This window comes from Genypterus blacodes, unplaced genomic scaffold, assembly GCF_046128005.1.
Source record: "Genypterus blacodes isolate CSIRO-AG114 ecotype Tasmania unplaced genomic scaffold, CSIRO-AGI_Gbla_v1 ptg000032l_1, whole genome shotgun sequence".
Lineage (NCBI taxonomy): Eukaryota > Metazoa > Chordata > Actinopteri > Ophidiiformes > Ophidiidae > Genypterus > Genypterus blacodes.
In genome coordinates, this window is record NW_027466845.1 from 3,350,596 (window position 1) to 3,377,481 (window position 26,886).

A 26,886-nucleotide genomic window follows, 5' to 3' on the forward strand; every position below is an offset into this window, starting at 1 on the left:
CCACTTTCAGCTGATATTTAGAATCCCGGGGAATATCACTCCCCTCCCCTGCAGAGATACAGTGAGTTGATTGAGAGCGGGAAATAAAAGCCCGGGCTTGAAGGAGAATTACAATCTACTTACTTTTCCATCAATGAAGCCATACACTCCATTGTTTATGTTTGAATTGGGCTTTTCTTCTTGGCAAATGACCTTTCTCCATTTCCATTTTTTCCTCCTTTCTTCACCGCCAAACCTTCAGCAACACTGATGACACAATAAATTTCTGTTTGGCTTGTGCGTGTCTGTGTGCGCGTGTGTGTCTCTGTGTGTGCGTGTGTGCTCGCTTCTGGTAAGATCTAGGACAACGTGAAAGCACTGAGAAGACACCATTTGCATGCAGCCCACAAACATATTAAAATATGAAGACAAATCACTGTGTCTGGCCGTCTGACAGCGCGAGCCTGCAATGGGAGCAAACGAGCAAACTTCCAACGTGTGTCAGATCCCAGTGAGGCCTTTATGGGGCACGTCGGAACACGCAGCCTGACAAACAAACAGCATGAAGAGTCAAAGCTGTTATTAAAGGCAATCGAGGTGGTTCCCGTAGCCAAAGCCACCCTGTCATGGTGTTGCTGTGTGTGTAGTTGTTAGTCTCTATAGTTTTATTAGGAGCATATGGCTTAGCTCAGACACCTCCAGGGCACAAACACTGGCTATGATTTTCTTCTGTGGGCTCGCTTTGATGTCAATCACAAAACGGAAAATCCAAATCCTGTTCTGTGTTCTTAAGTGTGGTGCCTGTTTGTTTGATCTACCTTCTTTTCTTTACGTCATAAATCACTTGTTTCCTGTGAGTTATTAGAATAGACTATGAAAAGTGCAATTTACTGTAGATTAACTGTTTCGTGTGTGTGTGTGTGTGTGTGTGGTTAAGTTGTTCTTTCATTTTAATATGTTTTAATTCAAATTGATGTGATTACGCACATTAGCCACATTCTTCATCCAAACTCACAACATTATTCATTTAATTCCTATTTTACACTCCTCAAGCGTGTTGTTTGTCATATCTGCTCCCTCCAGCTGCTGAAATAAACACACACAGATGCACTCAATGGCACGACAGTGTTACGGCACTGACATTGCCCCAGAAACATGTTGCTGTTGTTGCTGCTGCATAAGCTGTCTGCTCCTTTTCTATATCAGTTTGATGGGCTAACATGGAGCTCAGTGAGAATCAGGTTGTTCTAATGAGAGCCAGTAGGGGGAGCTCACAGCTCGTAGCTTGCTCTGTAATATACCGATCAGACATGAAGAAGGTTACTGGGCAGGATTAGACACCAGCCTCATCCTCCCTGCGCCTCAGCACAGCCTGTGTGCGTTCACATTTACATTTACAGGCCTGAGTTGGTGTGTTTTTGTCTCTTTGCAACATTCTGCATGTTTATGTCCGTATGGGATTTGAATGACGTGGTGCTGTATGAATATGTAGGCTTGGTGGTGTTGGTATGCAGAGGAGCAGCCTCTCCGTCCCCGTACGAGGCCTCTGGGTCAATCAACTATTGATTTCTGACTAGGATCATGTTTATAATTCTGCTTCTATATCTCTATACATTACTATGCAGCATGTCCCCTCTGTCTGCATGTGTAATAACCCACATGACCCCGGAGATCCAATCCAGCCCTTATCAATTAGTAATGACACCAGATTCTATTATTAATGTGGAAATGTGGATTTATTGCGGAATATACCGTTTTCCTGATAAGGTAAATCTAGTTTCATGAGGTCAGCTACCTGTTGGCTGTTACACCCAGGAGGCGTTTGTGGTGTTGCTGCCATAGAAACACACAGAAACACACAGAAACACACAGAAACACACAGAAACACATAGAAACATGGTGAATTCAAGTTAATGTCTCTGTAAAGTTTCAGGTTTTCTTTGTAGTTTACTGCAAATTTTTTGGCTTCCCTGAGTGTGAAATGAGTCCAGACTTCAAGATCACAGATCTTCCTCGACTTCCTGGCTCCTTAGTCAATCCTCCTCTTCCTCCACCTCTCGCCTTCTTCCTTCTTCTCTTGCTCCCATCTTCTTCCTCCTCTCACCCTCTTATTCTTTCTCCACTCTCCCTTTTCTTCCTCCTTTCGCCTTGCTCATCTTCCTCCTACGCACTTCTTCCTTCTATCCCTCTCTTCTTCCTCCTCCAGCCCTCTTCTTCCTGCTTCTCTCGCCCTCTTCTTCCTCCTCCTGTCACCCTAATTCCTCCTCTTCCTCATCTCATTCTCTTCCTCCTATTCTCACCCTCTTCTTCCTCCTTTTTTCCCCTCCACATTTCACTCTCCTCTTCCTCCTCATCTCACCCTCCTCTTCTTCTCGCTCTCCTCTTCCACCTCTCCTCACTCTCTTCTTCCTCCTCATCTCACCCTCCTCTTCCTCCTCTCCGCTGGCTGCTCTCCTCCTCGCCTGTGCTCTGTGGAAGTGTGTCAGGCTTCCTCTCCGGTGAGCTGCGGGTTGTGCCGCGGTGCGCATTGGCCGTGCGCTCCTAGTGGCAGAGAGAGAGCGAGAGAGTGTGTGACAGAGAGAGAGAGAGAGAGGGAGGGAGAGAGAGACGGGGGGATGTCGGACTGACTTGTATCTACTTGACTGTACACTTTGAGCGCTTTAGCTCGGGCTAAGCGCATGGCTACCCCCCTTTGAGCTCGGATCCCTCCGTGATTCAGACACTTAGTGGGAATACTGGAGAGTTGCGGGCTGGTTCCCAGTCTGAGGATGAGCCCGGGCAGGCGCTGAAGAGTGTGTGTGTGCGTGTGTGTATGTGTGTGCGTGTGTGTGTGTGTTCGGGGGTGCAACACCGTTGAAGATCGCGTCTCTAGGAACCGAGGAGTGAGCGCTTTCATTCCCACTGAGGACTTAAATTGTGATTTTTCACGGGCGAGTGTCGGACAGGTCACCCCGGGAAACGGAGCTTCAGATCGCGGGTGAGCTGACGAGGCGAGCCGGCAGGTCTGGAGGTCTGAAGGATCTTCCCGAACATCTCCGGGTGACCTGCTGGTACATGGATCACCTCAGCCTGCGGACAGTAACGCTGCTGGCTGCTTGTCAGTAACTCGGACCTGTTCCATCTTCCACACACACTCGGAATAGACTGCGTGTGTGTGTGTGTCATTTAGTCTCATTTGGTTGTCCGCTGATTGGGAGCATTTGGATGTTTAATATGCCAGCATGGCTCCGTTAGCGCTCATCCTCGCTGCTGGATTACTGTGGCTGCAAGTTGATGGTGAGTTCACGTCCAACACGTTCTGTGTGTCAAACTTTAGACAATTAAAAACACACTCACACCTGTTTTGTAGTGTAACGTGTAAAAGGCTGTTATTGGCACTCAGCGCTCATGATTTAAGATGTAATGCATATATTTGGAGGGTTGTAAGTGTGCAAAACAAACTGATAATAAAGGTTTTAAATCTGTAAAGTTGGCATGGAGATGAGTAAGACAAAAAAAAATGGGAAATTGATATTTAAACCTGTGGAGTTATTTCTTGATGTAGCTTATTGGGTTTATTTGATTCAGTGGATTAATGAGTGTTCATGTTTCTGGCATGAAATGTGTCTCGAGTGTATCAAAAGCTTGTTGCTACATTTTTTATTTTTATTTTTTTTCTCTGTCAAAGCCGCTTTTTCACTCAGTGTGAAGGGAAAGCGTCTCCATGTGAATGAATCAGTGGCTACAGGTGACGTCTCTAACACAGAGACCATCTATCCCTCCAACCAAAACAAAACCTTCAAACAAAGTAGTTCAAGGGCATTTTTGGTATCAGTCAGTAAATATGAAAGTGGGCTGTTTGTTTGGATGGTAAGAGCTGAAACTCAAGGCTGTGCTGCAGCGTCCAGAGGCTCTGTGGAGGCTGTATGTGTGTGTGTGATATACAGCACTGTGTTATCGCTCTGCTGTGGTGATTCACTAATGGGTTTGGGAGCTGTGATTGTTGTTTAAACTGCCTCAAACACAAGATGCTTTAGTTTCTTATTTTGTTTGTGTGTTTGTTTTGTTGTTGATTATGTACATGATTGATTGTGTTTAATGGCCTCAGCCTGTGAGAAAATCTCAAAGCTGAGCCTGAGTCTAAACCTGAGCCTGAGCCTGAGCCCGACCTATGACTGAATGCTAAGTCAGCTTCTTTCTTTGGTGGTTTTTACAAGGCTTCGTGGGATTCGCCGGCCCACAAGAAAGCTGCTTTAATGGAGGAATTAAAGAAACCTCAACTGCAGAGTGAACGCGATGACTCACATCAATCATTCAAACAGGAGGGCTTAGGTGACGGACACCGCGGCATGAATTGGTCCAGTTTGTGACTAATGGAATAGAGGGACGGATTAAGATGTATTACTTTGAAAATACTTAGAACTGCAGTCTGTGTCTGAGACTTGTGTTGGGTTTTACGAGCGCATTACCCAACACGCCTTCCATACAGTTGTGTAACGTAAATACAGACGCACACAAAGGCTGCTCATGATGGTGGAATGAGGAAACATGGCCGTACATACAGGGACATTATATTAACTCCGGTGCGGGCGATGATTCACACCGTGTTTGCTTTGTGTTGTTTGTACACCTTCGCAATATGTAAAAACCTGGCTTTTGTTGTCGTTGAATGCATGAAGCAGCAAAGCTCCCTTTTCTTCCACCTGTCAGCTCCTGCTTTTGTTCTTAGCAGCACCCAGTTTTGGTTTTGGAGGCTGTTTAGGTCATATTTCCAGACGTTCTCATGGCCCTCCTTCCTTAGAAGATATAGTTGCTTTTTTTTTTAGCTGGGATTTGTACTTTTCTTCCCTTTTACCTTTTTGTTTCTTTTATGCCCATTTCAGCCAAAGCCATTGGTTGCTAAGCAGCGGCCGAAGGCATGGCTAGCTGGCCAGAGAGAGGGGTGAACATCTCCCAGGGAGCAGTAGATCTCTCTTCCCAATCATTTGCCGCTCACCCTCCTCCCCCCTCCTCCTCCCTCCTCGCTCTTCCCTTCCATCCCAGCAGAACTGCCGAGCCTTTCAGAGGTAATCTGGGCGTCCTTGGAGAGGGAGGAGCTTCCTCTAAGAGTCCACTTAGACAGACAAAAAGGTCTGGAGTTGTATTCACTGGGCAACGTCGCCAACAAAGCCAGGCCTTGTGAATGGCGTCAGTCGCTGTTTAGTGCGCTGTGATTAATACTGCCAGTGTGTAGAGGGAGGAAAGAAAAGGTGAGACGGAGGCAGAGTGGGGGAGCATCACTGTGACGAGGGGGTTCAGGCTGGAAGTGAGGAGGAATTGTTCCGCGACTTCAGTAGAGATGTGCATGTGGCAACCAAAATGGCAACCGGGCCTAACACAGATTCAGTCCTAATGATTATATTTTGAAGCTATTTTGAGGTGAAGCCCCTGGTGAGCAGCTGTCTGTCTGCAGGCCTCTTTGACTCCAGCGTGCTGTTTTTGAAGATGGATAGGAACATGCTTTGCATAGTGGACATGCACTCCTGACCTTGTGCTATTCTGAGAGCCTCTGCATGCTTGTGTCTGATGAAGGAGCTGGTGACATCACCTCCTTGCCGGTTGACACACTGAGAGGTGCTGAAATATTGTCCAGCTTAAAACCCAAGAGGCGACACAGAGGCAGAGGCTCGGGGTATTTTGCGGCCTGGGGTATTTGACGCAGCTCTCGATCCGTCGTCGCGGCTATCCTTTCACAACTGCTGAGTGGAGGGAAACACTAACCTATAGTGAGCACGTGTGTGTTTGTGAGGAAGAGGGAAGGAGAAGGAGAAGGAGGAGCCATACAATACATTATAAAATTCAAATAAAGCTTTCTTTGGTAAATTGTGAGGATGGTGCTTTACTGCTGAAGCATCCCGGAGAGTAACAGCTCTGTTGATGGTCATGATTGAATTAGAAAGGTCTAAAGCTCTGCCCTATAATGGAAAGTAAGCCCAGATTAAAGCAGTCTTGGTGAATGATGAGGTATGCTGAGGTCATTGTGTAAGAACCCATTGCAATGTCTCGCCCCAAATGTGATTGTTCTGCTTGGGTTGGCAGCGTTTAGGCAGCGTTATTGTAATTGAGGTTCATTTGCTGGAATGAGGCTGCCGTAATGACGAGCTTTCATCCGGAATGTCTGCAGGAAGCTCCTCTCTCCTCTCCACTGTCTCCCGCTCCCGGCTCATCACTGTCACGGAAGCCTCAGAGCTCTGTTTACTCTCTGATTATCATCAAAAATGTATGCAGGGTTAAAGAAGCGGTGATCACAAGAGCGACTAAAAGGGTCTAATGAAATAGGATGAGGCCGTGTCCAATGAGAATCAGCTGACAGGTGTGTGTGTGTATGTGTGTGTGTGTTACTCGACCACTGACACTGGCCCTGTCAACTCCTGTGATATTTTAACAGGCAGGAGTGGCTACTGTGTGTATCGTGTTTCAGCAGCGTCCAGCATCGAGCGTCTCACACACACACACACACACCAAGTTCTGCTCTTCATATTCCATCCTAGTGACAGATAGATAATGCCCATGCAGCCACTCACAAATAAGAGCGGCCGGGCAGCTATTTTAAATCCCCCGGGTCAGTGCGGTTAATGCCTTTACATTTACATCACATCAGGAGTGGGAGGGGAAATGTCAGCATCAGGCACGGCTGATTGTGTTGAGAGAGTAGCAGATGGTAGATGAAGTAATAGCATTTTCCACGTTTTACCTTTTAGTAAGATCCATCCGAGCATACCTCTGACATTTACCAAGGAGGAAAAGACCTAATGCCAATATGATTCAGCCTGGAGACAGAAAGAATGAGAGATTATAAGAGGGGAAGGTAGAAGTTTAACACTGAGTGACTGCATAAGTGTGTTTCACCTTTACTTTCCATTTCTATCCAACTCTGCCTCACACACAGAGTATACAATACACAAGAATAGGGAACAGTAGATGAAAAAGGAGGAAATGAAACTCAGTATTTTATATTTTAGTCATGTAAATAAATCTCTGAAGTAAAATAATTTGGATCTGGAACCAACAACCTGACTAAAGCCCTTGAGCACAGCACAGTTTTCACAGTAATACACACTCAAAGATCCCCGTTAAGGAGTTTGTTTCTAGAAACCACAGCCACAGTCTCATATCAGGTGTGTATTGTTAATTAAATAAAAGGGTGTTCATTAAAAAAATGCAGCTGTCTCATATCGTCTCAATCAGAAAGAGGACGAAATGTGATGAGATGTTAGAATGAGTGTAGAAAAATACACAAATATTATGATACAATTTAGCACTTATGGGTTTTTTCCCAAGATCTTTTGTATGTATTTAAAATACATCCGATTCCCCGCCCACGCCTGCGCCCACATCAGAGTGTGTGTGTCGTTAGCCGCATCCATGAGGGAGGAATCCAAACACACAGAGGAGCTGGTGGTGCACCTGTGTTGGTGCTGTGGGGGGATGGGGGAGGAGTGACATGATTTATTGAACATGCTGAGTCTCAGGCAAAGCTTTCACCTGTCTCACACACCTGTACTTACTGAACACACACCTGCGCCGACCCCTCCTGGCCCCAAGACGCACACATAATCCCTGCTTTATGCTCTCACAGGCCCTGTTTGCCAAACAGGCGATTAAGGCAGAGCTGACAGATGGAAAACATTGATCTAATTACTGTTATATAATCCTTGATGATTAGATGATAGTGAATGAACCCTTATTGATCAATCGCAAATGCCCGGCAGCAAGCTACAGTTGGCTGTGTGTGGGATCAGTCGGTTTGCAGTGTGGATGTGATGAGCATTTTTTTTTATCTCCGAACAACTAGATTATGTTCAGAGCCAACATGCAGACAGAGATTCAGGATTTACTACATCGTCAGCCTTGTAGTTTGGTGAACCCCGTGGGAGAGAGAGAACGTTTGCCTTATCGCCGCTTTCATGTAGCATGCCTCAGGAGGAACGTCGTGTTTAGGGAAGCAGCCAATCACTCCCTGTCTGTTGCCCTCATCCTGTTCTCTGATTGGCTGTTCTGCAGCAACCTTCAGATAGTAAGGGAGGGATGTCATGGCTGAGTGACTTACAGAGGAACCCTCACCTAACTAACTACACACACACACACACACACACACACACACACACACGCACACACACACACACACACACAGAGGAACCATTACAAGCAAGTAGACAACACATGGCGCTAACTGTGAGCTCATAGTTAAAAGCATAGTCGTGAATTAAGATTGTTGGAACCATTTTTATGCTTTGGCCTGTAGCTTTTAAACCATAAGTCAGATATAATTGGCTCTCAAATAGGAGGGGGCGTGGCTCAGTCCTGGAAAAAGTGCTGAATCTCATGCATGAAGTAGTCTGTACTGTAACTTAACTTGGTGGACATCACGTCACCTATCGACCTGATGGTGGCGCTATGACAACAACAGTTAAATTAAAACTAGTACTTAGAACAAGATGTGGTAGAATCACAATTGTCTTGGTTTGTCAGTGGGGGTAGAAGTTGATCACGGTCTTGTCAATAACTCGTTAAATTTCCTCATTGAGAGACCGAGACAGCTCTGCCTTGGTGGAGGTATGCGCTCTCAGTAACACTACTTTGCTGCGCAGAGCTGGTGAGACAATTGAACCTGAATCAACTGTCTGAGCTCGTCTTAAAGATGAGGTGGGGCCCTGCTGTTGAAAATGCATGAGCTGTCTCCCGAGTGTGAGACGTGTGAGGATGGACAGCCTGAGCTCGATACTCAAGCACACATCCATCACGCCGCAGTAGCTCAACGCAGCAGCGCTACAGCTCAGAGTGGTGCAGCCAGTGAATAAGTGTCTCATTTACCGTCTCCATCCCCAGCTTGGCCTATGGATCACCCAGCCGTGACAACTCGCTTCCTTCACTTCCCATCTAACCTAACCTGGACTCCCAACACCTGGAGAGTCAAAACTATACAATTACATTTACCAAACCTTTGTTTTAGCAAGACTACAAATATAGCTGGTGTTGCAATATCCCTGCTAGGGCTGTAAACAACTCCAGCCACTGTTTTGTTGTTTTGATATTCCTGAACATCTTCATATTTCCATAATATTGCCTTGTTCAGGTGTATATGCATAATGTGTTGTCGTTCTCAGCGTCTGAGTCAAATTACCTCAACATAATCGCTGTAATTAAATGCTTCCATACTGACTGCTATTAAATATTCTATGTTTACTAATAGATCATTTAAAGATATTAAGTCAGAATTAACGGCGTTCTTTATGTGAATTGATGGAGGATGATCAACATGCTAAATCAGCACATAAATTGCTAATTGAGCCGCCTGGTGTAAAGCTGTGGCACCGCACACGCTCTCTACTTGTTATGTTCCTTCTCCATAAACACAGACCTGGCAGCGCTCTGTAAATTTAGACTCCAGGACCTGGGCTGATTGATTTATGTGCCTTTAACGGCGCCTGGTGAGACCGTCTTTGTTATTGAAGTTTGCCGCGCCCCGGACAACGCACGAGGCGAATGTCATAAGCGTGGCGCCAGATTGGACGGAAACCTTAATCACACCCTTGAACGTTTGAACTCTGTAGTTTCACTTCCAGGATTATAACGGTTTTTCTGGAGAGCTGCCCCCGGGCATTTGTCATTTCCAGGCCCCAGCCAGTGTTAGAATTATGGCGTCCTGGACTATGTGGCTGTGGGCGTATGTGTGTATGTGCTTGTGTGAGCACTATTAATGACCATCAAAGCACATTGCCTTTCTGTTAGCATAGATATATGGGCCTTAGTAAATTGAATGAGTCCTTCATCCACTTACTGCTAGCACCCCTGACCCTGTAGCCCTAAGCCAGACCAGATGAAGTGTCCCGCCGAATAAAAATTTAATAAATCTCATCTGCGCTTGCTATGCTGCAGCTTAAAAACACAAACATTGAGCTCTAAGGGGTCATTCGATTACCTTCCTCCGCTCCCTCAGTCTATCACGCTCTTAGGTGTGTGTGCGTGTGTGTGTGTGGGTGGCCACGGTGATCCCTCATGCTCACATGTGGGACCTAGGGCTGAACGGACTCTGTGGAGGAGGTGAGCCGCCCTCATTGACATGCAGGTGCATTGCAATGTTCTCACGACAGGTCAGCACCTACAGCACACCTCCAATTATCCACTCATCTCTCAGCTCTGTGTATCACACACACACCTGAGGGCCTTATCTCACCACCCTCCGCTCCCCTCCACCTTCATTTCTAAAGCAATAAAGGACTTGTTTATTTCTCCCTATTCAATTTGCCGGGGCAACTCAGCATTGCAGGTAGAGTAAAGAGATTACAATGCTTGAGGGAGGATCAATCGGTTCCATTCATTTTGTTGCTCTGCCTTCAGTAGGAAGTGTAATCCACACTTGAAAGTATGGAATTGATGATGTATTTTGAGGCCGGCTGTGTCTACATTTACATGCACCAGACACAATCAGTTTATTGAAACACACACACACACACACTCACACGCATACTCACACACACACACACACACACATACACACACAAGCTCTAACACAGCCAGAAATATTAATCCTGATCTCTGTGTGATCTCAAGCTGTTGCGAAATTGGCCTCGAAAATCTTGGCACCACATTCTGAGCTGAATTTTAAGATCTGGTGTAGATGTAATAAAAATGTTTGAAGGAGACAGATGAGCTTGACGGAGCATCTCAGAGTTCCTCAATAAGATGTTGATGAAGAGGAGATTGTTAAATATACAGCCCCTCCCCCTTTTTGTTTGACCGTGCCCTCTCAGATTTGATTGTGTGCTCTTCCGTATTGGCTCACGTCTTTAATGTCAAGGCTGCAGCTGTACTGAAGCGTAGATGCGGGCCAGCAAATGGCTGAGATCAGGCTCTCTGCTAAAGGCTGCAGGAAGAGGAAGAGAAGAAGCAGGCTGGAGAAGGCGGGGGCGCGGCCTGCTGCACGCCTGAGCGACCTCGGCATCGGAAATCGTTTAATCTGCATCACACAGTTCAGTGTCCCTACCAGTGGCCAGACAGTCCCACAGAGTGCCGACGTTTCACTCCTTAGACTAATCAGCCCTATAGATAGAGAGCAAAGCCCTCATCAACACACCTCCGAAGAGATCCAACCCCCCTCTTCCTCCTCCTCCTCTTCTTCCTCCTCTCTTAAGTCTCTTGTTTCACGTCAGCAATCTCAGCTCGTCTCAGACAGGCCATCTGCTGAGAGAGAGATAGCATCGCTCGCTCTCGATAGGAAGCGATAGAACGGGGAGTGAGTCTGAGAGCAGGTAGGCAAAGAAAAATAACACACAACACGAAACAACACAGAGGGTGCTTGAAATGCAACCCTGTGCAGCAGAATCAGATATTCTGTTTCCCACCGTTATCTATTTATATTTTATAACTGCATGGGGGAGAGAGGGCAAATAGGCAGATGCAAAGTCAATACGACCCCACTACACCCCTGCCTGAAATACTCTCTGAGTGGAATCCTATCTGATATGCGTTGGAGTGAAGCATGGATGCAGTCAGAGGTTCACAGCGGCTCCTAGAATTACCCTTGTGTTTGCTTACAGAGTATAGATCTCAGCAGGAGGAGGGAGGGGGGGGGGGGGCAGCAGAGCACCGATGTGGAACAGAGCCCGTGATGTGAGCTGCTCGCTAGATGGCTCAAGCAAGCACTCCTTCCCTCTTCCTGCTATAGACGCAGATGAAGCTAGAATCAGTCGCTCTCTCCCGTCAGCAGCCATCGTCTCTTATTCCGTTTCTTCCCTGTGAGGGCTTTGCTGTATATTCCGGGGGCTGTATATTGCCCAGGGGTGGGGATGGATCCCAGACAGGCACGGCAGGTTGTTTTTGGTGACGGCTCAAAGAGACGAGCTGCGTGTCTGGTATTAGGCTCTGCTGGAGCTCATGTGCCGTGACGCCACTGACAGCCCCAGCATAAAGAAGATGAATCTCAGGTACACGACGGGCTGCTCGCGGGTGTCACAGCAGGCCAGAGCAGACGCCTCCCTGGCCTGGAACATCATTGTATTGCCACCCCCGGTTTCCCAACGTTGTTCCCTTATATTTCCCATGCGATCACATGACGGATATGACTTCGTCACCCTGGGCGGCGGGGGTAAGACGGACCAGAACAGAGGGATCAAGGGGAAGGGAGGGAAAGATATTGGAAGGGAGAGGCGGCGACATATTTGAGGGAAGCAGATGGAGTGGGAGGTTGAGGAGATTCAGAGAGTGGGAGCTATGGGAGGATGTATTTCAAGAATAGACAACATGGATCTAATGCATCACTCTTCTTTTGTGCGGTTTTTAAATTCCCTCCGCGTGCCGGTGTTCAGTATTCTCTCTATACCGCCGCCGCCGCCCCTGCCTCAGAATCCACATCACAGTGTTGCCGCATCTCGGCCCTGGACCTTGTGTTTCTGGTTTGATGTTTTATGGAGGGACTGGAACTTTGCCTTGGTCTGAGGTTGCCATTGGTTACCTGTGATCAGCACGCGTACATGTCTGTTGGCAGAATAACTAATATCTCTTCGGGGAGTCCTTCCTTTTATGCTCTGGCTGAGACTGGTGTGTGTATTGATTTGGTCGGTGGACAAGGATTTCTCATGGGAGCTAATAAAAATAATTACAAAAAGATCATCAAAGGCCTGACCTTCTGTTGCACACATGGATAAATACGTGATAAAGTTAATAGAAAAAGACTCTACATGTGTGGTCAGCCAGGGGGAGACGTTATTGTTTCAATGTGCAGCTTGAGTCTGTTTGACTGGTCGTGATTGAAAGTGTTTTTCTCCTCTATTTGACTCGATTGTTTTAGAATCTAAAAATGTGTTTGGTTTCTCAGGCAGTCTGATCTCTGCCGTATAGAACGCCACGGAACCACAATATAGCAATAAAACAAGCAAATACTGTGTTCCATTTTTTTTGGGTGGCAGCATTGCAAAGCTGTGTGCAATTTCGGGCGAATCCAAGACAAGCAGACTGAAAGACAAGTCGGGGAAAGAAGCGGCTTCTGCCTCAGTAATCCCTCTCTGATTTCATTCTCACTCTGCGCTTGTTTGTTTGTTCTCCGGTCCCTGCTTTCCTCCAGGAGTGGATGACTGCACAGCCGTGGTGAAAAGTAATGGTGGTGTTATTGCAGACAGGGGGAAACACAGCATTTTGATTGGAGCGTGCGCCCTGAGACCCGGTGAAGTGCACTCGCCTCAGCTCAGAGAGCACTTGATTGCACAGCACCAATGATCGCATTAAGAGGGCAACAGAAAGCCCATTTGCCGTAAAGAGAGTGAGGAAGGGGGCCCGATAGGAAACTGAATATTGACTTTCACTTGTGCGAGGAGCCTGGTCTGATGGCCGGGCGGTGGGGACATACATTAGAGTTTATTTGATCTTCCTGGACAGCACACATCTGGGGGCATCTCCAAGACCGGGGGAAGGAAACAGTTGGACACACACAGATACACACACACGTATAGGAACACCTTGGTTTTGCTTGCGAAGGTCTCACATGTGGACATTATCCCGCGGATTGAAATTGATGGGGCTCTTTTAGAGCATATTCCGCAGCATATGGGTGTGCTTTTAACCTTCATCACCTCTACACCTGACTCGCTCGGCTCAGGAAGGACACTGAGGCGGTCACGTCTGGCCCCGTGGCCCCCGTGTTGCACCGCGCTCAGCTTTCTCTGGCAGTGAAAGGACAATTGTGGAGGCATCTGCTGCGCTCATTTCCACGGGAAAGAGCCGAACAGATGGAGACTCAAGGTTTAAGTGATTAGAAGGCCGTAGATTGGAATACAAATTGGATTTAAAGAAATTAGACTGATATAAATCGAATGCGGTCGCCATAGTTTAGCGGCGTGCATGCGTAGTGGGCTGAGCGCCGGGCCGCCGCCGCCGGGCCGCCGCCGCCGGGCCGCCGCCGCCGCCGCCGGGCCTGTGGATTATGGGAGAAGCAGATGCTCCAATGAAATAAGAGTAAATGTGCGTTTGACACTCCGTCTGAGGGAGGTGGGGGTTCTCCGAGTCCGTCCTTTATCTTGCCCTCCATTTATCAATGTCACAGTGTTAATTACTGCTTCATTCATTAAGTCACTTACCGGCAGAATACAAACTTGCCCCCGTGCCCCCGCTCCGACAGCCAAACTGGCTCCTGGCGAGGTTATACCTACCAGCAGAGTTGAAAGAGAGCCAGCAAAGAGTCGCGCTCATCAAAAAGTGCCAGCAGCAGAGATGTTCAAGCACCAGCACCTATAGTACATCTGCACTTCTCCATGTTATCCTGAGGAAATCAGATCATTGGGTGATGTGGCCCCCCTGCCCACCCCCATCACTCCAAGCCTCCTGTCTTTGGCCTCACTTAGAGGAAGACACCAGGCCTGATCACTAATCAATGACAGGGAAATGGAGGGAATTAGCCCAAATTAGGAAGACGAGAGAACAGGCTCCCTCCTGTTCTGGGGTCAATATGCCACTGTCTGATGCCTGATCCCTGCTAAGACAAATGGTCGACCGGGACACTTTTGCAGAGTCGATGCATGTATTCTCAGTGTGTGTGTGAGTGCGCACAGACACACACACACACTGATCTTTGAAGTGTATTTTGTGCTGATGAGTGTGTTTCGCCCTGAGCTCGTCCTTTAGCCTGCAGGGGGGAGGAAGGAGGGGGGTGCAGCCTGTCCCAGCTTCAACCCCCCCAGAGAGTGTTGGCGTATCAGGGTTTTGGTGGAACATGTGCAAACCACAGCCAAACAAAGAGCTGCCACCTCCTCTGTTTGGGCCTCCGTCCCACGCAGAAGTTAGTTAGCCCTTACATCGGCACAAAGGCCTGTATGCTACACTGCACTTCTGTACAACACACACATCACTCCATTACCCCGCACAGCCCCGGGGAAGGGCACCGCCATCTTTACTCGCCTCAATCACACGCACACCTGCAACGGCTAATTTCAAGGCAAAGAGCCCAGTCCTGGACTTAATAAAGCAGTGAGTGATGAACTAATGAGCGTTTGGCTGCCAACTGAATCACACTTATTGATACGGTATTGAACGTGGCTCAGGAGAGGAGGGAGTGAAAGGAAAAGGGTTGTTGGGCAAAGTTTACCTCATTGCCCATTCAACCCCCCCAACTCCAACCTCCACCCCCACCCACCCCCTCTCAGCCACCCGGCCTTTGATTTCTGCTGTTGGATCAAAATCTTTGGCTGTTCCTTTTGTCCGCAGAGCCTGTGTGATGTAAATGAACGTGTGTGGCCCGCATCATCTTATCTCCACGGCTAAGGAGCATTATCACGGCAGGCCAGACTTTGCAGCCGAGCTTACCCACCCACCGCGAGCCCTCTAAGAAAAGACCTGGCCCCCGTATTTCCAACCACGGGAGGGATTAACGTTAGGCTGGGGCCACGATCCCGGCGTGCAGAGTTCAGGTCGCGTGTGTAGAGCGCGACTCTGTGATGTGACTTGTTTAGACTCCAAGCCAAAGCCGAGTATAAGCGTGTGTTTTTGTGTGCATCGTTCGCATGTAATCTGTCTGCATGCCTACGCTGAGTGTTCACTCTTGGGTCCAATTATGTGTAAGCTCTTGGATGCAGGGTAGAGAGGAGCACATGGCCGCCTTTAGCTGGGCTGAACCGGTGATTACAGGGCTCAACATATGGCCTCTGCATGTTCGTAACCCGAGACGAGCACATATACAACATCCCTTCATCTATACGTGCTGCAAAGTAGCCCCGACGTCCTTTCCAATCTACATAGGCTGTCAATCAAATACTTTTAGTTGTATTTACCTCAAACACGCTCCTGTTCTGTCCACGTTTCATAAAAATAGACTTTATTAAGCTTCATCGTCTCTCTTTCTCCTTCCTCCAGGATCCCGTCTGCGCCAGGAGGACTCCCCGCCCCGGATAGTGGAGCACCCGTCTGACCTGATCGTATCCAAAGGGGAGCCCGCCACGCTCAACTGCAAGGCGGAGGGCCGGCCGACCCCGTCCATCGAGTGGTACAAGGATGGGGAGCGGGTGGAGACGGACAAGGACGACTCGCGCTCCCACCGCATGCTCCTGCCCAGCGGCTCGCTCTTCTTCCTGCGCATCGTTCACGGGCGGCGGAGCAAACCGGACGAGGGCGCCTACGTGTGTGTGGCCCGCAACTACCTGGGGGAGGCCGTCAGCCGCAACGCCTCTTTGGAAGTAGCATGTAAGTCCAAACTCTCATCTCCTGGTTCCTCTGCTCTTTGGCGTCTTGTTAACGTGACTGAGCGGACGTGATTTATGAAGTCATTAGTCTAAATGAAGAGAGGCTCAGTCTCACTGCCTCCAGACGATGGACAGACCGGGTTTACATATTACTGAGGGATTATTTCATTTTCCTGTCAACATCTTCTAATAGTTTTTCCAGATGAGATGGGGAAATTACCTTGTTATGACTGTGGGAAATAACAGAAAACAAATCAGCTGTTAAGGGCAATTACAGTCTGTTTGAACGATGATTTTGTCTGTGTTTGGTATTCTCCATTTGCAGATGTAATAATTTCCTGTCAGCCTACATAGAAAGGAAAGGTTAGGTTATCTGTCGGGTCCCTCCAGTGTGGGACAGGTTGGTACCATAATGAAGCGTAGACGGTGATAAATCTGAAACATGTGGCTCTAATGAGCTCTGTGAAGTGGCCTGCAGACCTTTGAGTCGCTTATGAAGCTCCTGTCAGACCACATCAGAGTGACGTGACAGCAGGCAGACGTGGAGGCAGGGCGGTGGGGGTCTTTCACAGGTGGGTGGGGGGCGGAGCCACATGCACAGATGAAAGTCCTGATGGACATTTGACACAGGGTGCCTGGACAGCGTTGGTCAACACTGACAGGCAGAACCTGAGCTGTGGATCAAGTTACCTTTGAAAATGAGCTTCACCCCCATCGGCCCCAAACCGCTTCACTTAGTAAGATTGAGTGTTTCTGCTAACTGCTAGAACTTATAGTAGCTCCTACTAAATGTTTAGGACTCTGTGTGTAGCTTCTTATCTGCATTTTTAGATCCAAACCCAAATGGAAGCCTGTTATCGGTGTTGACAGGATGTTATGTCACCCTCAGGTTTGAGTTTTTTCTGATTCAGATATCTGTTGTTTTCACTTAAACGCATCCTTCCTCTGTCACGAGATAAGACACGGTGTTCTTCATCACCAGCATGACAGATAGACAACTTTATTCTTCAGTGGAATCGCAGTGAAACAACACAAAAAGTCTCTATTTCAGACGTCCAGGGTTCTGATGAGACAGATGCTGTTTGTCTGAGTGAAGTCAGCATCCGGAAAAAGTCTCCGGTTCAGCCCATCAGCAGCAAAAACACACATATCCGATGTTTCCCAAAATATCCTAGAGGATTTTTACAAACTATCCTGCTGCTTCGTCTTCCGTCTGCAGCATTCGACACCGCGCCTCAATTGCTGCTAAGAGAAATCTGCTGAAAAAACATTGTTCAATCAAAACTGCATATCTGTATGATGCAGTGTCCTACTATTACTCATCTATAGTGCTTTATAAATATATATATGACTCCATACATAATTCATGACAAATTTTGCTCCTTTGAGAGTTTCCGCTGTATAAAAAGGAGCTAACAAGCAGGACCTTATTCCAGAGACGGTGATCTTCAGTGTTAGGAAGCTAGAAGGTTTGTGATCTTCAGAAGAATGGACCGTGTGCTGGAGAGAAGGGGGGGGGGGGGGTTGGCTTCCCAGCACCGGCTACCTCTGATCCAGTCCCTTGCTCTCCCTCGGCTCCCCAGCAGCCCCCCAGGTGCTAACTGTGTGACAGCAGCTTGATCTATTGATTGCTGTAAGAGAGCTCCCCTAAATGAAGAAGCATGAAAAATTGATGAAGTCTCTACATTCTAGATTCTTCTTCTTTCCTTTCCTTTCTGTCTTTGTTTTTTTCTTGGATCTTGGGCTTTTTCTTTCCTACTCTCTCTCTCTCTCCTCTCTCTCTCTCCTCTCTCTCTCTCCCTCTCTCTCTCTCTCTCTCTCTCACATATATATGCCTTGAACAGCCGAGGGCGGTTGAATATGCACAGAATGCTTGAATTGCTCAAAGGTGAGGAAGGAGAGATCAGGAGGTCAGAAATAAGAACACACACACATATATCCGTTGTGTGTGTGATGGCAGTGATAGTGGGTGTAAGATGGAGAGATGCAGGCTGGAGCCCCGGGCAGCAGTGTGAGTAAACACATCACACAGTTGTACCTCTTGTCACTGCTGCTTTGCCATTTTGACAAAAGAAAATATACCCAGCCAGAAAAACAAATGGTCTTTTCCTCCCATGATGCTCAGCACCTACTGGTCCCTGACAGCCTCCGCGATCCAGGTACCATTTCATGAGCACTCCTGTGTGCTGCAGGCCGTGGGCTCTCTGCTTCAGCCAGGTCTGAAGGGGGGGCAGGGGGGGCCGGAGGGAGGTGGGCTGTTAAATCCCTCTGCGTTGGCTTACTGCAGTGATTAGCTTTATCAGGTCCTAACATCCGTCTAGTGATTGTAAAGCCGCAGCTAATCGCACACAGAAAAACTCTTAACACTATTTAAATCTATATCCACATTGTGTGTTTGTGATATGACCCCCCTCCCCCTCTACCAACCCCTCGCCCTCCCTCAAAGCCTGCACACACCTTTGCCCCCCCTTCTGTTCACGAGTGGTTGAGCAGGACCCTGGTGAGATAATTGAATCGCAGCTCTGAAAAGGATTGAACTCAGCGTCCAGTGAGCAGCAGGCGCGGCTGCATGCTGGTCATCAAGCTGGGCAACACTCACCACTCTGTCAGGAGTGGGGTTGGGGTAGAGAGGCAGAGGGGGGAAGAGGCCCCTGAGAGGTACCTGTGCATTATTTATGTCAGCCAGCTTTGGGGGGGGGGGGGGGGAAACTTGCATTTACTGGGCTCAGTAAGTCCTCAGACCAGGTCGCTTACTGTGTGTGTGAGCTGGTGAACACGCCCGCCTCAGGAAGAGATGAAGAAACCCATGAAGTGCCTGTAGAGTGCAGAGATGGTTAGGGACTCTAGCTGTTGTTGCTGCAGAAGATAGATGACCTGTAAACACGGTAAAGGTAAAGACACCGGCGTGTACATGTATGTGTCGGCCGCTTTGTAATCAGATTCCCAAAGTGAGTCCGGAGCAGCTTCACGGGTTGGATGCATGGATTTGCAGCATCTAAGACAAGATGTGCCCCCTTTTCTCCTCTCAGAATAAACTGGGTCAATGAGCAGGTCCATAAATCATTGTGAAGCCTGTGTCAGAAAAGCTTGCTGCTGAATAAATTGCTGGTGCTGCAGATATCTGTGTATATGTAAGTGTGACACGGCACACCTGGGGCGATAGGATCCACGGGAAAATGTTAATTAGCCCCAATCTCTTCAGGTGGACGACCAGCATGCACATGTGAGCGGGGGGGGGGGGGAGCGGCTGCAGCTTTAATCCAGTGTCGGATGTGACTCAGGCGTTCTGATGCGTCGGCGTACGTTGTACACATGTATGTGGGGGAAGCGATGATTACCCGAGGGGGGGGAAGGAGGAAGGAGGCGTCTGAAAGGAACGAGGACACGTAGGAATCCGGAAGAAGTAGAACTCATCCTGCTGTCATTTCTTTTGGCTCCGTTCAGTTTGTAACCTTTAAAAATGCAAATGACGCAGGAACTAAACAGATGTCTTGGTTGGTTCTAAATGCCGCTTGAAATGGGATTGGATGACTTTTAAAAAGGTCCTTTGATATCATCTAATGTACCACTTCTGCAATTAAGCAAATCGTTAGGTAGCATTTGGTGCTCGTACAACAAGGTAATTAGCGGAAAAATAGAGTTGGGAGAGGTGCGAGTGGAGAGGAGAGAGGAGGAGAGGAGAGGAGAGGAGAGGAGGAGGAGGAGGATACCAAGCTGTTCCTGTTGTGTCCAGCGTGATGGGAAGCTAATAAAGCGACGGGCCAGGTGGGGAGTCAGGCTGAGCTGCACTGCCGAGCCTTTCACAAGCTCATCCCGACTCATTATTCCCTTTCTTAAATGGGAAAATGGAGTGACAAGTGCACGCAAAACAACTGACGCACACACGCACACACACACTGGCACACACTGGCACACACACACACATCTGCCCTCGCTCTCGTATATAAACCCCGGTAGGCCGCGGATTAATCTGCGCTGAAGTCCTTGAGAAATAATGAAGGGTAATGAAGAAAGCAGCAACAATGCAACCATTAAGGCACATTAATGATGCATGCTGGTTAGGAAACAGGCTGATGTGCTTTTTGAATATGGTTTAGATTACCGCCGCATATTGGACCGCGGAGGCCGGCAGGTATCGTGCTGAGAAGTTAATGGTTGACATTTCATCGGAGGGGTGATCGAGTTCGGCCGATAAAGATGGAGTGGAACCAAATGGCAGAAAAATATAGATGCAGGCGCAAAAAGTGGGGAATGTTGTCTGGCGATAAGAGATAAAGATGGCGAGAGTGGGCAAAAGGGCGAGGGGAATATCTTTGTCTGATAAAGTGTGAGAGGGGGAGAGAAATCCCCTGATTAAATGTGTCAGCTGTGTGACTGCGCAGCTCCAGTTTGCTGACCTCTGTGAAGAAAAGCATTATCTATCAGGGCTCAACACACACACACACACACACACACACACACACACACACACACACACACACACACTCCTCCAGCTGTATACAGCAGCAGGCAGATTGCTCTTATCGCGTCTATCGGGCGTAGATAGGCACAGAAAACAAGGAGTTCCTGCCACAGAGCAAACTTCTGTGGCTGCAGTAAAGAGGCGGGCTTGCAGAAATAGAAATGGAAGAGAAATCCTGAAAGAAGCTGTCACAGGGAGATAAATCATAGAGCGCCCCGCAGTCCCCAACCAGCACTCTGACCTTCCACTATCACACACACACACACACTCGCACACAAAGCATCACAATCACATGGTTCGTCCTGAGACTGCACTTTCACTATCCTCAGCGGGCTCCTGCGTCCCAGCCCTGACCTCCGCTATCCCAGAGAGGGAGATTCACTGTCTGCGGTACTTTCAGTGTGAAGTGGCGATGTCGTAGAAACACAAATACAACATGGTGGTATTCTGCGGCTGATGAATGGCGGCGATAGGAGAGTAGAAGGAGCAGGAGAGGACAGGAAAAGGTGTGGAGGAGGCGGTGAGAGGATGGCGCAGTGACCCATCTCTCTCTCTCTCTCTCTGTCTCTCTCCCTCCCTCCTCCTCTCTCCGGCCCTCTTCTCCGGGGCATGGTGTCACCTTTGAGTGTAGGAACATGCGTGCGTGCGATGCTCAGTCATGGCTGCCACAGGGCCGTTCGGCAGAGGAGTGAGCCGTCAGCCGGAGAACGCTGAGCCAGGCGCTTCTCACGCCCATTAGCGCCCGGCAAGATGAAGCACCCGTCGCACCGGCTTCTGTCTGTGTTTCCTTTATACACCCTACACTCTCTCTCTCTCACACACACACACACACACTCTCTCTCTCTCTATCTCTCTTAATGGCGACACAATTATTAATGGCCTCGCCGCTCCTACTGTGCAGGTCCACTGCTTTGTCTGTCCTCTCTCCCGGTTCTCCTTGCGTCCCCGCCCCTCGTGTCACGTCACCCGGCGCTCCACAGTGCGGGCGCCGCTCCTTCGGCAGCCACTGTAAAAATAAATCTTGGGCTCCTACAGTATATCGCACCAGTTGGCAGCTGTGTCATATAAAGTGAGAACAAGTTCTACCAAATGAACTCTGCTCAACCTCTTCTTCCTCTTCCTCTTCTCCTCTCCCCTCAATTTGAGATGTAGACTCAGCCGTAAATAATTTAGGACTCTCTGCTGCCGGATTATTGATCCGCCCCAAAACGCAGGATGGCGAAGAAGCTCCTGCTCTCATCTCTGTTTTAATATTGACTGATTGATATAATTAATTCAGGTCAATGTAGCTTGCGTTTTTTTCGGTGAGCAGATTCCGTCTTGATGATCACGAAAATAAATCCCCCCGCCGTATCAGTCTATTAATCAGTTGTGCAGGGCTGCGTGTAGATAACCTAACACGCTGAGTCTCACTCTAAATTGCTGCAGAGGTGTGTTTTTATTCCAGCATTTAGATGAGTTGGTCTGATACCGCTCCATTTGCTGACGACTAGGCGACGGGAACAAGTGAGCGATCATAATATTAATGGGAAAATGTGACCCCTGGATCAAATCCCTGAAGGCCGCTGTATTCTGAGGGTGGCGCGGCCGTCCAGTCCTGCTGGGATTGGATCCGCTGACCCCTGAAGAACCTTTTGCCCTCTCCTATCCGCCCCAGATCTCTGTCAAACCATAATTCCTTAACCCAGCAGTCCCCTCCGATGAATGTGTCCCTGTAGTGACCGACCCCCCCGCTCTCTCTCCCGCCCTCCCTCCCTGAGACCCTCTGAAACTGCCAGAGACGGTAATCCATCATCGGGAGCTTGGGAGGAGGTGACAGGGCTGAGGGCTGAGAAGTCGAGGCGCGAGCTGATACGGGTTTGAATCGAATGTCGCTGAAATTGATTCACCCTCTGGTGTGTGGAATGGTGTGTTATTTCATTGCCGATGTTCACGGTTCAAATGCCCATTATTTCTTTGGTTACTTTCCCACACACACACACACACACACACACACACCCACACCCTTAAACACACATTCATTCACACGCATACATGCCCTTGCGTAACACTGCAGAGTTGCAGCGCTGGATCGATCTGGGGAATGTGTCCGGACTCGGCCAGGACCGAGACTCCGCCTGTTTATTCCAGGTTCAAACTGTCACCTGCACGCCGGCGCTCTGATGGATCCGTCCTCCTGGAAGCTGTTGTGCTCCATTATGCCCTTGGAACACACACATACACAAATACCCAAGGCGCAGGTGAAGAAGGTTTGGGCTTTTGTTGTAGTTGGAGCAAATGTGAAGTCCTTTACCTCCTTAAATCTGCACTCCAGGAACACGGGAGACACATTTGCTGCTTCATTAGCCGCTGAATTGTTTGGAAGAAGAGAAGTTAACAAGGGAAGGGAGGGAGTAGATTGAGTTAAAACACAAAATGCAATTGACCTCGTGAACTTCAGAGGTTGTAATGGACTCTTAAGTCTGCCGTGTGGCTTTGTGCTTAGGGGATAAATGAATTAAACCTCTGATATTAAGCTCACATTATGTATTTGTGTGTGAGGTGCCGGCTTGATGGACTAAATTAAAGGTCTGCTTCCTTTATGTGTGTTTGATCAAAGTATCTTGAATCAGAATATTGGTTCCTTTCCCATTAATTGATGTGTGTAATGGATGTTTTATCTGAAGCTCATTAAAGCGTCACCCAGGCCCCACTTGGCCCCGGGCCCCTTGGCAGACTTATCGAGGGTCCGGATGTGTTATGACTCGCTGATCTCTTGATGGCGTGGACAGATATTGTGTTTGGCTCCAGTTACATCTGCTGTAAGCGACACCTAGCAGCCACCAGAAGCCCTCAACAGCTGCAGACCAGGGGTGAAACCGGATCGTCCAGTCCTCTCTCTCTCTCTCTCTCTCTCTCTCTCTCTCTCTCTCTCTCTCTCTCTCTCCCCATCTGTCCCAGCCTCCTTTTCACTTTCTCCTCTCCCTCTCATTTCCTTTCCTGCTGTTTGAAAGCGATACTCTGAGCATTTCCATCAGCTTCCAAAGTGAAGAGAAGCCACATTGAGTGTTTAAGCGTGCGGCCTGCAGGACAGCTGCGGTTCCGTTGGGTTTTACAGTCTGGCCTTTACGTGACTGTGCCGCTGCATCCACTGGCCGTATCAGCAGAGGAAGTTGGGTGGCTGCTGCGTCTGGTTGAAGGTGACCTTGTGTGTTGCAGAGCTAATGGCTCCCTATGTCAGCGTGGAGCGCGGCCCAACTGCTCTGGGATCAGTCCCAGGCTCGGTGGGTGTGAAGAAGGGGACAGAGTTTTGACGCTCCGCAGCACACATCCTCTCTCTACTCATGGGGAAAATGAACGCTGAGGTCCACAGCTTCAGGGGAAGAGGGGCAGAGATGTGATTTCATAGAGGGAAGCTACGTATAATGCTGTACGACCAGGTGCAGGCAGATGACATCACATGGCGAATGAGACTGGGAGCTGTGGTATGTGTGGCCACCTGCTTCTGCAGCTGGGAGGACGATTAACAGCTAGCCAGGCTGATTATTAACCAGCCAGACACTCATCCAGCCAATCGGACGGACCGACAAGGAGACTGACGGACGTGCCAGATACGAGCCGGAGCATGGGTTGGCACTGCGGAGACGAGACAGTGACTCGCCCAGACCACTTAAGCACCAACATAGCCAAAGGCCAACTGAATAGGAATCAGAACACCCAATTCAAATGCTAAGCAGAATCTTATCTCCCTGCCTCTTGCTGTTGGCCCCTGTGCTCTACACTGTCCAGGGCTAAGCTGTCAATGGACTTGCAGGTGCCTCCCATGTCAGGTTTGTGTGTGTGTGTGTGTGTGCGTTCAAGGCAGTTGTCTGTTTTGTGCTTGCTGTGTTGATAAGAAGGGGGAGGGTCCGCGGCAATGCTTTAGGAGAAGACAAGGAAATCCATCTCATTGTTCATGCACTTCCAAATGATTTTCTGTTGTTACATTAATTCATACCGACTCAATAGTGCCATAGAACACAGTCTCCACCTCCCAATGAGACAGAAATGAAGGCAGTGAATCATCTTAAGCGTGGCTATAATTGCGGGGATTTGTCTTGGATCCACAGAGATCTCCTTATTCCTCAGGAAATGAAATCTAACGACACTGAGTGATCACCACGGGGTGAGTGGCTAACTGATGAGTGCGCTCATTTGACTCCACCGATCTTTAAAAGCCATTAACGCTCTCCTGTTTCACGCACAAATCAGCTCTCTGCACACAAAGGAGCACAGGCGTAGATGTCTGGAACACACAAAGCACATAGGCACACGCAGGCATTCTCATATCTACACACAAACACACAAGAGTAGGCATTAGAGCACGATACACACACGAGCACTCACTCTTCGTCATCCAACTGGCACGCCAAACGTTTGCCTGTTTGAGGCCTAAATGGCACAGTAAGGGGAAAAATGAACCCCAAGACGCCGCGTTGTAATGGAGCTGAAAGGAACAGCTTAATTGGCCAACGTAAGCCACGGCCAAGGCATTAACTGTGAAATTTACATGTTCACTTTTTTCCCCCGTCTTTTTTAAAGGTCCCTGTGGTGTTGGTGTGGAACAGACACGTGAATTATGGCTCTGACACTTCATGAATATCGATTTGGCTGCGTGTGCCGTGCAGGGGTGGTTATGGAAATTCATATTATTCTGAACATGTGGAGTGGGGAACATCTGCAATTAGTCCGCTATTAGTCTGCGCAACTAATGTGTTATTTGTTTAATTGCCTATTTTCGGTAATTTGCGTCCCCGCACATGTACACCCACTCGCCTCAATGTGGAACAAGCAGAACTCGCTGGATGAGGTATAATTTAGAAATATTGTGGGCAGGTTGGTAATTGTCTCCATGAGCGACCAATCTGTGGTTTTTAATAAAGCGGCGGTCTAACATCAAACATTTAATTAGACGATAAGAGGAAGTGTCCTTATCAGATCCTCAGACAGAGAGGAGACGCGCCTATCGTTCTGCTCCATTCACTGTACTGCCGCTGGCTGATAGCCCCGGCTGTTCCTCAGGGCCCAGATAGGCTGACCTCCGACAGGGCCCTGGATGTGACCTCAGGTTGACCATCGATTGACCATCATCTGACCCCGCAGCTTGAAGACGGAGCTTGATACGGGTCCGTTTGGCAGTCTGGGGAGTATCTGGAGTGTGCGCTTGCTAATACAGTTAGGCCGGTGTTATTGGGAGATGTATGGAGGGAGAGATGTGGGTGGAAGGCGGGGTTATGGCTGTGTCAGAGCAGGGAGAGCAGCCGTGATTCCATTACAGGCTAAAGGATATGAGCATCTGTCCATTGATTCATACTTATTGTGCTCAACTTCTGTTGTTGCGACACTAACCTCCAAACTGAGTCGCGACCAAACTTATTAGTTGTTTAGTGACAAACTGCGGCCAGATTGATATCCCGACGTCTCTAAACCTTCACCCTCTGTTTGTTCACCATGACCCCTTTATTGTTACACATAAAAGGCTTTTGCTTTTTTGGCTTTGTAGGACTTTCCTGCACTTAAATCTTGCACAATCCCTCTGTTTGCTCAGTGCGAGACCAAATTCTCTTATCTCCCCTCTGTGTCTTGCCATTCTTCACCCCCACACCCTCCTCTGTCACTCCCTTATCTAAGCACGGGTCCCATAAACCTCTAGATTATTAACAATTACAGTGCAGCGCCCAGTGGGTCGCACCTCTCCCCTCCACGCTATGAAACATCTCTGACTGCTAATAAAATTTGTTAAATTTCTCATAAGCTTTAATAAGTCACTTAACTGAATAAAGGATAGGGATGAGGGAGGAGGTGACATAGATATTGGAATGGGGGAGAAAGCGAGACATCATCCATCTCAAAATCCCCCAAATGTGCCAGTTGGGGTGTTGATTCTCATAAATATTCGTGGAATCGAGTCCTGTTCACACTCCCAACCCCCCTAAAGTCAGACCCACAAGAGCATCTCACTGCCTCTGACTTCACTAATGTGCCAGCAACACTGCCTCTGACACACACACACACACACACACACACACACACACACACACACACACACACACACACACACACACATTATCCCTCTCTCTCTCTCTCTCCCTCTCCTTTTCTCTCTCTCCCTCTCCCTCACTCTCACTTGCTCTCTCTCACTCACTCACTGTCTGTCTGCCTCACACACAGCGGGGGGGTGGTTGGCCCAGGAACATGGCATCATTAACTTTGTTGAGTGGCAGACGTTAGACGTGCGGAGGG

General features: G+C 48.5%; 1 protein-coding gene across 1 annotated transcript in view; it reads left to right on the top strand.

The window, feature by feature from the left end:
- Positions 1 to 2,581: 2,581 nt before the first annotated feature.
- The window catches only part of robo2 (roundabout, axon guidance receptor, homolog 2 (Drosophila)), a 155,185-nt gene continuing 130,880 nt past the window's right edge, over positions 2,582 to 26,886 (top strand). The window contains exons 1-2 of the mRNA XM_076146433.1: positions 2,582 to 3,255; positions 15,838 to 16,164. Of these exons, the coding sequence (XP_076002548.1) occupies positions 3,201 to 3,255; positions 15,838 to 16,164 (382 nt within the window). The 5' untranslated portion in view covers positions 2,582 to 3,200. The remainder of the gene's footprint in view (positions 3,256 to 15,837; positions 16,165 to 26,886) is intronic.